Here is an 11,220-nt window from a genome sequence, read left to right as displayed (position 1 = left end):
CCCAGGTGAGAGACAGGCTCTGCTTTGTCCTGTGTGGATTGTCACCACAAGTCCCCTTTCCCTGTGGGACAGAGCAGTGGCCTGTGCTGGCCCTGGCAGCCATTCAGCACCTCGCAGGCATTCCCTGTGCTGCTGCTTGCAGGACAAAAGTGGCACTGGAAACATTTTCCTTGCTTGAGAGAGCTGCAGTCCCAGCTGACTGAGTCGATGTGGAAAATCTGAGTCCTTTCTCTGGCACAGGTGCCCTCTCCTCTCCTCTCTCTCAAGGAATCACTTGGGAAACTCCACGTGGCTGGCAGGGCACAGGGCACTGGAGGACGGGGAGGAATCCAGGGGTTTGTCCCCTCTGGAGGTCCCCAAGAGCTGGGAAGTGGCAGAGAGCCAGCAGGATTCTCTGGGAATCATGAGTCCGCCGTCTTCTCATTTCCTATTTATCCCTAAATCCTGAAAAATCTGCAGCCTGGAGGTTTGGGGTGAGATAACTGAGAAATTTTGCTGCCCTGCCAGCAAGGAGAGCTGTTCCCAAGCTGGGCAGGCTGGCACTGCCAGAGGGAAAGGGCTGGGAACCCACCCAAATCCATTTTCATCCATCTCTCCTTCCCCTCATCCAGCTGGAAGCTCAAATTCCATCTCAGTATTTCAATTATAACTCAGGTGTCGGAGGAGAAGAAGAAACAAAGAGCGTTAACTTAAAAACATGTCACGTGGCTTGTACAGATATTTGTAAAAAATCCATAAATAAAATATATTCTGTAATGATGGAGGCTCCCAGGCGTGCTCCAGCTGTGAAATCCTGCCTGGTTTGGGGAGGAGGGGTGGGAAGCAGGATTTTTCCGAGGGGAAGGGTTGGAGCAGGGCTGGGTGATGCAATCCTGGTTTTCCAGCTGGATTTCCGTGGCTGTGCAGTGCAGCAGGGCTGACAGGAGGTGGCACTGACAGCCCCCAGCCTGCCCGCATGGCACGGCCTTTGCAGCTCCAAAAACCCTTCATTATATATTTTTTTCTTAATTATTTAATTTTTTTAAAATTTATCTGAAATATAAATTTGGCTGGGAGCTGTGGGATGCTGGATTTCCCTCCAGCTCACACCAGCCAGGCTTCTGTTTTCCTTGTTTTCCTACCCTACATTAGGGAAAAAAAAAAAAAAAAAGCAAACTTTGCTTTTCTACTTCCCCTTTTCTGTCTTTTTCTACTTCCCCTTTTTCTTTTTCTACTTCCCCTTTTCTGCCTTTTTCTGCTTCCCCTTTTCTGCCTTTTTCTACACCATTCTCCCCCCCCCCATCATCTGCTCTAAGCAGCAAACAATTTTTAGAAACCTTGTTGCAGCTAAAGATACCAAATCATGACATGTGTTTTATAAAAAATTAATGTTTTATTAGGCAAGGAAGGTCACAGTGAGCATTGGACTTGCTCCTGCTCATCAGCACTTCTAGGGGGGCTTTGGGTGGGTTTTTTTGCTGCAAAATCCTTGTGTTTTGCTAAAAGCTTGAAATTTGAGTTACTTTAAAAAACGGTGCTGGATTCAGTCATGGAATTCCTGGAATGGTTTGGTTTGGTTAAAGCACATCCAGTTCCATCCGAGTCCCTCCTCACCCTCACAGCGAGGAATTTCTTCCCAACATCCCATCCAAAACTATCCTCCATCTTCAAGTGGTAGAACAGACGATTTTTTTTTTCCTTTCCCTCAAATTTATTTTTTTTCTAAGGAATATCAGCTGTGTAGCCAGGCTGGGAGAGCTGGGGGTGTTCACCTGGGGAGAGGGTCTGAAGGGGCTCCAGGAGAGCTGCAGAGGGATTTGGGATGAGGGATGGAGGGACAGGACACAGGGAATGGCTTCCTATGGAAAAGAGGAGATTTGAGTGGGATATTGGGATGGAATTCCCAGAAGAGCTCCCTGGATCCCTGAGGGTGTCCAAGGCCTGGAGCACCTGGGAGAGTGCAAGGTGTCTCTGGGGGCACCGGCTGATTTTTACAGTCCCTCCCAAGGCAGTGTGGGGTTCCACCACTCTCTTGGAGCTCTGCCCCGGTGCTGTTCCAACCCCCTCAGCGCCATTCCCGCGCTCCCCCTCAGCGCCGCCGCCATGTTGCCGCCCCCCCGTTGCTTAGCAACGCCCCCTTCCCTTCCAAGATGGCGGGCGGGGCGGGGCGGGCGCGGCGCAGGCGCGGGCGGGGCTGGGGGGGGGCAGAGGGCGGAGGGCGGTGTGGCGGCGGCGGCGGGGGCGGGACGGGGGGAGCGCAGCGCCGCGGAGCCGCCGCCGCTGCCGGGGCAGCCCAGCGGGTCCGGCCCCCGCTGCGGGGTGAGGGGAGCGGCGGAGCGGGGCACGGCGGCGGGGGGGAAGCGGTGCTGCCGCCGCCACCATGTCCGGGCGCGGCCACAACAAGCTGCCGACCACCGAGCGCATCGTCAAGGGTGAGGGGGCGGCGAGGGCGCCCCCTGCCTGCGCGGGGGGCGCCGGGGGGGGGGGGCGACGAGAAATGGGGGGCGAGCGAGGTTTTGGGGAGGGGTCGCCCTGAGAAAGGAAAGGGGAATGTGGTTGGTTTGTGGGGGGGCATATGGTTTGGGGGAGGCCGGAGGAAAGAACGGGGGGAAAGCCTGAGAAAGGAGGGGGCAGCGTGGTTAAAGGAGGGGGGGTCTTTTTTTGGGGAGGGTCCGCAGGTTGGAGGAGCTCGGAGAAAGGAGAGGGGATGTGGGAGAAAGGGGAGCCTGGTTTAGGGGGGTATTTCTGAGAAATTAGGGGAATATGCCTGGTTTGGGGAGGGGGTCCCCAGGTTAGCGGAGTTCCCCCCTCAGGCTGGGGAAACCCGGAGAAAGGGAGGGGGAAAGGTTTGAGTGGGGGGATCCTGTTCTGGAAGGGGAGCCTGGTTTGAGGGGGGGTCCCCAGCTTGGGGGAACCCCGAGAGAGGGCGAGGACAGCGTGATTTTGGGGGGGAAGGGGGGTTGTGCTGGCAGGGCACCCCGTTAAGGGAGGGGGGACAGCGGTGCCTGGAGCGGTGAGGAGCGGGTGTTGTGGTGGGTGACCCCCACTGAAGGAGGACTCTGTTTTGAGGGGTTCATCCTCTGATTGAGGGGAGATTGAGGCTGGAAAATGAGAGGGAGAGTGTGATTTTTGGGGGGTCATGCCCAAGAGAGAGTGAGGAGGGGAGGCCTGGAGCTGCCGGAGACTGGGGGCGTCCAGTGGGACACCCCCTGAGGGAGAGGGGCTGAGCTGGGGGACACCCCCTGTTCTGTCAGAAACCTCTGCAGAGCAGCCGGTTTGGGGAGCATCTCTCTTTGATTTGGGGTGTTTTTAGGGGTCCAAGAAGGTGCAGCCCCCTCCCTCCATCCTGTGGGGTGACAGCAGGGGGGACATCCCCGTTGTGACTGGGGATCCCCCATCCTGGCACGGGCCTCATCACACCCCCAAAATCCGTGCTGTGGCTAAAATGGGGTTCCCTTGAGCATTTGGGGGTGAAGATCCCTCGCTGCCCTTCATCCCAAATTCTCCTTTTGTCTTTTCCTCTCCCAAAGCCGTGCCGGGTGCCCCGCTGCCAGCTGGCCCCCTGCGCGGCCCCGTTATAGTAGGTACTATTTTGGAAAGAGCAGAAGACACCGAAGCAGTTAATGAGGAGAGAAATACGTTAGCGGAGAAACTCCTGGATGGGGAGGAGGAGGAGGAGGCTGGAGAGAGGGGGGGGATGCACATTTCGCTGCCCTAATTGATCCGGTGCCATCCTCATCCCCACGCACCGGGAACATCCACTGGGTGCCTCAACTTTGGCCGGGAGGCTCCAAGTTACACAATCACCCCGTTATTAAACCTCCTCCCGCCATGGCTTCCATCATTTTTTCCTCTGGAAAATCCTGAAAATCCCAAGAATGATTCTAATCCACAGAGCTGCACCCACCATCTCTCCCTTCCCCTCTGCATGCATCCAAGCGATTTTTATTTTTTTTTTTTCCCCTCGATTTTTTTTTTTTTTTTTCCTTTTTAGCCTTTAGCCTGTCATGTGGCCGATCACATGTTTGATGTTAATAACCTCAAACCCAGGGAAAGGGGATCCAGAGCGTGGAGGCCCCTCAGGCTCCGGGGAAGCTCTGAGGTTTTATTTTATTATTTTTTTATAGGAATAATCCTGCAGCACTCAGGGATTTTTGGGGTGTTCCCAAGGCTGTGTGTGTGTGCTGTGGTGATTTGTAGGTCTCAGAGTGACCAGTGCTGTCTGTAAATCTCCTGTAAATCCCAGGCAGCTGCCTGTGTTTAGGAAAGGTAATGTCAATGCAGCCATTATGATTCAGCTGAGTCGGCGCTCTCTCCTTTTTTTCCTGGGATTTCCAGATCCCTGGAATCCCTTTCAGGCATCCTGCTGGTCCCTCTCAGCCATTTGGCAACCCCACAAAAAAAAAACCCTGCTAATTGCAGTCATTAATCCCTATCCAGGTACAGTAGAAACTCAAAACCTTCTCCTTCAAAATCACCCCAAAATCCACGTGAATTCCCCAAAAATTGCTTTTTATTCCCCCAGGAGCGCTGTGGAAATTTGGGTTGAAATATTTCCTCCTCAGGTCAGGGTTATTGTTTAAAGGTGGTGGCATTGTTCATGGTTATTAATAATTAAAAGCTGAAGATAAAAGCTCATTTTGTTCCGTGGAAAATGCCTGCAATTAAGTAGGATGTGGAATTTTAACTATGTTTAACCTATATATTTACATCTCCAGGGCCTTGCAGAAGGCCTTAACTGTAATTACATTCAGGCAGAGGAAATGCAGTTTTGGGCTAAAACTTGCTCATTATTAAAATTGCAAATTCTGGGGTGTGTCAAGAATTGATTTTTATTAAAATCTTGCATTTTGAGGTAGGCCATGAATTGCATTTTTTTTTTCAATCTCTGATTTTTTGGTGCTTCAAGAAATTATTTTTATTAAAATCTTGGCTTTTGAGGTAGGTCAAGAATTGCTTTTTTTTTGTAGATCTTGCATTCTGGGATTTGTCAGGAGTTCCTTATTAATATCTCAGATTTTTAGGCAAGAATTGTTCTTTTTAGCTTAGTTTTAGCAGGACACTGATGGTTGATGGTGATGGAGATCATTCCTATCCAAATTTTGATCTCCAAAGAGCACTTGGCAAAGTTCTGCTGGAAATCTGAGGATTTAGGGAGTCTGTTTGTCAACATTAACCCAAAATTAGGCTTGAATTACCTGGTATATCCATGGAACTGACTGATGGATAAAAATCCACATTATTCAGGCAGGTGGGAATGATTCTTTGGGCTGCTGCAGTGGATGGAACCACAAACCTGCAGAGCTTTTTTTGTTGAATTTTGTCATCATTTTTAGGTTGAATTTTGTGTTCCTGCTGGAAAGTGTAAAATCCTCAGGGCAGCAAAGCTGTGTCCAGCTGCATCCATGACAAATCCTTTAAAAACTCAGGATATTGGCACTGTAGCCAAAGGTGTCCTGAAAACAGAAATTTCCCTATTTGTGCTTTGCTGTTTTTTTTTTTCTTTTTTTTTTTTTTTTCTTTTTTTTTTTTTTTTTTTTTACCAATGGAAAAACATTTAAAGTGTGTGTGGGAATTTTAAAACCCTTGATGTGATCCCGTGTGGGAATCTCCTGGATTTGTTTGGGGTGGAATTCTGTGATTTTGGGGCGGAATTCTGTGATTTTGGGGCGGAATTCTGTGATTTTGGGGCGGAATTCTGTGATTTTGGGGCGGAATTCTGTGATTTTGGGGCGGAATTCTGTGATTTTGGGGCGGAATTCTGTGATTTTTGGGGCGGAATTCTGTGATTTTGGGGTGGAATTCTGTGATTTTGGGGTGGAATGAGGTGATGTTTTTTAATATTATCCTCAACTCTGGGAGCTGGAGCATTGGATTTTCTCCAGGTTTGGGTTTTTCATCATGGAGCAAGCACTGGTAAAAAAATCAAAGTAGGTTTTCAATGGAGTGAAATTTTAAATATAAAGGAGGTTGTGGGGGTTTAAACTCACAGGTTGGTTTGGCCTGTTTAGTGTTGATGTTTTGCAGGAATTAGGGAATACCTAGGGGGGAAAAAGGAGCTCTGGAAATGGCTAAAAATGGAATCAAGGTCCATGTGCTCAGAGCTTGGGATGCCAAGGGAAAAGTGTGAATGCCACCAGGGTCAAGGCATGGAGGGGGATCCCTAAAAAGCAAGTTGTGTCATAAAACAGCAACTTGGCAGGACAGAGCTCAAGGAGGAGTGGGGTGAGGCAGTCCTTAAAGCAGGGATCCCATGGGATTACTTGGGAATGTTGTATTTTGGGGGGATTTCCAGGAAAAAAACCCAAAATTTGGTCTAAGTAATTCCAATATTCTTATTATTGGTGCATATAAACAGGAGAGATGCTTGGTTATCCATAAATGGGATGTGCTGGGAAAAAAAAAAAGGGGCCATGCTTGGGGTTGGTATTGCTGGATATTGAGGTGTTTCATCCCAAAAATGAATTCAAAGGTAAACACAAGCAGAGTGTTCCTGGGATGAGCCAGAGGTGCCTCATTTTAGGCTCAGTCTCTGCATCCTGGGGTGCAGGGATGCTCTGCTGGCTAATGAACCTGCTAATTAAAAAAAATACTGGTGGTAAACCCCAAAGCCAGCCTTGGGCTGGGATTTCTTTGTCCCTCCCCTCTGGGAGCAGCAGCAGCTGCTTCAGGTGGGTGCTGGGAAGGAGGGAAGCTCCTGTTCCCCAGGATCCCACTGCTGAATCTTCTTTTTCTGGCTGGCAAGCTGGGAAAGCTTAATCCCATTTTCCCCTCTCAAGGCCATGAAGGGCCTCATAGCAATAAATGAGGCTGGATTAATTAGATATCAGGGCAAAATGTTGGTTTTTATTTCAGTAGAGGTGTCAGAGTGGGTTTGGGGCTGCTCTGGCTGCTCTAGAAGAAGGGAAGGCTGTTCCTTAGGAAGTAGGGCAGGGTGCTGGCTTAAAATAGCTCAGAGCTCTGGGCTGTGCTGAAGGAGCTATTTAGGTAAATCCTGGGGTCTCAGTGGGGGCAGAGCTGCCTGCTAATCTAAAGATACTCCTTGCAGATCTATATTTGTCTGGGATCCTTCCCAGCTTGGCCACTTTTCCAGGTATTCCCTGGGACATTTATGGGATGGGGATGGCTCAGATCCTAATGGAATCAGACTTCATTAAGCAGCAGCAGTGAGGGAATATTGCTAGGTGAAATTATTTATTTAGTTGTGATCCCATCAGGCAGGACTTGGATCCCAGAGGTTGCTGGAGTGCCAGAGGGGCAGGTGTGGAATCCTGGAATGGTGTGGGAAAGGATCTTAAAGTTTGTCTCATTCCAGCTTTCACCATCCCAGCTTGCTCTAAGCTTGGCCTTGGACATTTCCAGAGATGGGGAATCTGCAAATATCCTGGGAAAAGCTCTCAGGTGGAGGATGCAGGGTGGGTGCTCTAAAGAAAAAGGAATCTCAGTGCAGATTTAAAGGATTTTCCTGGCAGCATGTCCAGGCTGTTCTGATTTTCCAGCCTCTGAGAGCATCAGGCCAGGGGTGGAACATCAGGATCCTGGTGTCCCTTCCAACCCAAACCATTCTGGGATTCTCCCTGTTCCCACTGAGGGGCAGAGCTGGGTGTGGAGCATCCTCTGAGGAGCTCCCAGTGGAGTTATTTCTCCAAAATTCCCCCCCAGCCTTCCACCTGATTTTTCCTTTTGCCATGGTGGGCCTGTAAAATAAGGGTTTAAAGCATTTTCCCTGCTCTGAGGTGGATCTGGGGAGAATTTCTCACTACGAATTTCCCAAGTGGTTCAGGGTGAGTTTCAGAACAGGAAAAAGTGGTGTCAACCTAGATTGCTCCAGAAGATATTCCCTTTTTATCAGCTGCTGAGCCTAGCAAAACATGCTGAAATGGCTTTTCAAACAGAATATTATCCCAAAGGTGATGTCTTGGAAAAATACCACGAGGATTTCCTGGAGGAAGAGTGACCAGGGCACAGAGGCTGGAATTGCTGCTTCAGCTCCTCTCACCCTGCTCCATCCCTGACAGGTCTGGGACTGATTTATCCCAATTTTTTTTTTTTTGACTACTTTTTTTATTTGCAAAAGAATTGCTCTGGTTGATATCCAGAGTGGCCACTGGGAAGATTTGAATTTCTTTGCAGCTCCCTTTGGACCATCAGTATAGATATTCCTATATGGGTGTATCTATATATATATGTGGGTATAGATACTCCCAAAACTGGGAATAAGAACCTTGCAAGGAATGTTTTATACAGAGAAGGGAGCAGAGATGGGAAGAGAAACCAACCAAAATTCATCATTTTATGCTCACATTCCCTATTTATCCATGCTTTTGCTGGGTGCATCCAAACATTGGCAGCTGCAGAGCATTTCTGGGGGTTGTTCAGCCCAGGATTCCCACGTGGATCAGCCCGTTCCCCAGAGGGGGATCCTGGAAGGACGCAGAGCTGTGTTTGCTGTTTTCGGTGTGAAAGGGGATCCAGCAGCCCCGGGGGGCAGGGCAGGGTCGGGTTCACATTCCCGGGATTTGCCTTTTGCAGCCCCTGCTGTGCCTCCATTAAGGATCTGAGAGTGGCCGTGCTGGAGCCTCGGCAGACAGGTGGAGAATTTCCTCTGCTGACATCTAGGAATCCCCTCCCGCCTCCTTTGGGGAGCTCGTGCTTTTTTAAAGTAGCAGCAGCTGTTTGCTCCAAACTTCCTCCTTTCTCTCCTCCTTTCTCCATTCCTCCTTTTCCTCCTTTCCTCCTTTTCCTCCCTTCCTCCTTTTCCTCCCTTCCTCCTTTTCCTCCCTTCCTCCCTTTTTCCTCCCTTCCTCCTTTTTTTCCCTTCCTCCTTTTCCTCCCTTCCTCCTTTTTTTCCCTTCCTCCTTTTTCCTCCCTTCCTCCTTTTTTCCTCCCTTCCTCTTTTTCCTCCCTTCCTCTTTTTCCTCCCTTCCTCTTTTTCCTCCCTTCCTCTTTTTCCTCCCTTCCTCTTTTTCCTCCCTTCCTCTTTTTCCTCCCTTCCTCTTTTTCCTCCCTTCCTTTTCCTCCCTTCCTTTTCCTCCCTTCCTTTTCCTCCCTTCCTTTCTCTCCCTTCCTTTCTCTTTCCTCCCCCTTTTCCTCCCCCTTTTCCTCCCCCTTTTCCTCCCCCTTTTCCTCCCCCTTTTCCCTTTTCCTGCTCCTTTTCCCTCCTTTATTCCCTCCTCCTTTCCCTCCTCATCCTTTGCAGCAACTCCCTGAAATCCCACATGAAAAGGGAGACTGGATTTATTGAGTGAAGATTTTCTGGGAATACATTAATTTTTTAACCTCTGAAAACTTTGTAGAGCAGGAAGATCCCCCAGAGAGAAATTTTCCAGGCTGGAATTGCAGTTTTGGGCTCTCCTTGCTGAGGACTCATCTCTGGGCTGATCAGCTCAATGACAATCCCAGGAAAATCCTCATCAGTGCTGCTCAGAGGATCCAAATCTGAGTTTTAATCCTGGCACAGAATTCCAGCTCCACCTCTGGGACCAGCCCTGGGCTGGGGAATCCTCACCTTGGTTTGGCCAAATTCCCCCAGAACAGGAGAACCCCAAAAGGTTCCATGGATGGAAAGTTTCAAAAAGCTGGAAAATTTCAGTATTTTATCTGAATTATTATGAATTATTATTATTATGAGGATTTTCCCAAAATTTCTGTGCCTGCCCCATCCCTCACAGCAGCCAAACCCAGCTTGGAGCAGCCTGGTGGAATGAAATCATCCTGAAAATCCCTTCCCACCCAAAGCATTCTGGAATTCTCTGATTTTTTTGGGGGGAATTCCTGGAATTCTGTGATATTTCCTTGGGAATTCCTGAAATTGTGTGATTTTTTTTTTTTTTTTTTTTTTTTTTTTTTTTTTTTTTTTTTTTTTATATATATATTTTTTTTTTTTTTAAATTCCTGGAATTCTATGTTATTTCCTTGGGAATTCCTGAAATTCTGTGATTTTTTTTTTTTTTTAATTCCTGGAATTCTGTGCTATTTTTTTTGTGAATTCCTGGAATTCTGTGATTTTTTGGGGGGATTCCTGGAATTCTGTGATTTTTTTTTTTTTTTTTTTTTTTTTTTTGGGAATTCCTGGAATTTTATGCTATTCTTCAGAATTCCTGAAATTCTGTGCTTTTTTTTTTTTTTTTTTTTTTTTTTTTTTTTTTTTAATTCCTGGAATTCTGTGATATTCTTGGGAATTCCGTGATTTTTTTTTTGTTTTTTAATTCCTGAAATTCTGTGATATTTTTTTTTTTTTTAAATTCTTGGAATTCTGTGTTATTTTTTTGTGAATTCCTGGAATTCTGTGCTATTTCCTTGGGAATTCCTGAAATTCTGTGATTTTTTGGGGGAATTCCTGGAATTCTGTGATATTCTTGGAAATTCCTGGAATTCTGTGCTATTCTTCAGAATTCCTGAAATTCTGTGCTATATTTTTTTTAAATTCCTGAAAATCTGTGCTATTTATTTTTTTTAATTCCTGGAATTCTGTGCTATTCTTTTGAGAATTCCTGAAATTCTGTGCTTTTTTTTTTAATTCCTGGAATTCTGTGCTGTTCTTGAGAATTCCTGAAATTCTGTGATATTCTTGGGAATTCCTGGAATTCTGTGTTATTTATTTTTTAAATTCCTGAAATTCTGTGCTATTTATTTTTTTAAATTCCTGAAATTCTGTGCTATTTTTTTTTTAATTCCTGAAATTCTGTGCTATTTATTTTTTTAAATTCCTGAAATTCTGTGCTATTTATTTTTTTTAATTCCTGAAATTCTGTGCTATTTATTTTTTTTAATTCCTGGAATTCTGTGCTATATTTTTTTAGGAATTCCTGAAATTCTGTGGTATTTATTTTTTTTAAATTCCTGGCATTCTGTGCTATTTATTTTTTTAAATTCCTGGCATTCTGTGCTATATTTTTTTAAATTCCTGAAATTCTGTGCTATTTCCTTGGGAATTCCTGGAATTCTGCCCTTTTTTCTGTGTGCTTTCCCAGCCTCCTGTGCTCTGCTTTAATTTAATTTAATCTGTGTTTAATTTCCATACCCAGAGCTCTCACCTGTTTTTTTTTTTTATTTTTAGCCATAAATCCACCTGGCTCCTGCTCAGCCCAAAACTTCTCCCAAATTTTGGGTTTTCATTCTGGGAATTTGAATTTGCAGGGACAGATTTTGCTCTGTTGCTTCAGCCCAGCTCTGTCCCCTTTGAAGAAATCATTCATTCAGCTCATACAATAAATTATTTTTAGGGTTATTGTCAGGAGA

General features: G+C 46.7%; 1 protein-coding gene across 3 annotated transcripts in view; it reads left to right on the top strand.

Annotated features, from left to right (window-relative positions):
- The first annotated feature begins 2,241 nt into the window (after nucleotides 1-2,241).
- The window catches only part of PPP3CC (protein phosphatase 3 catalytic subunit gamma), a 41,548-nt gene continuing 32,569 nt past the window's right edge, over nucleotides 2,242-11,220 (top strand). For 2 of the 3 annotated variants that reach the window (XM_056508783.1, XM_056508782.1), the window contains exon 1: nucleotides 2,243-2,411. In XM_056508783.1, the coding sequence (XP_056364758.1) occupies nucleotides 2,360-2,411 (52 nt within the window). In that variant the 5' untranslated portion in view covers nucleotides 2,243-2,359. Of the gene's footprint in view, nucleotides 2,412-11,220 lie in introns of all 3 variants that reach the window. The other variant, XM_056508781.1, reaches the window with a different exon arrangement.

The sequence above is a fragment of the Oenanthe melanoleuca genome, chromosome 22 (assembly GCF_029582105.1).
Source record: "Oenanthe melanoleuca isolate GR-GAL-2019-014 chromosome 22, OMel1.0, whole genome shotgun sequence".
NCBI classification, from domain to species: domain Eukaryota; kingdom Metazoa; phylum Chordata; class Aves; order Passeriformes; family Muscicapidae; genus Oenanthe; species Oenanthe melanoleuca.
The sequence above is the reverse complement of the archived record's forward strand: the minus strand, read 5'-3'. Positions and strand labels throughout refer to the sequence as shown.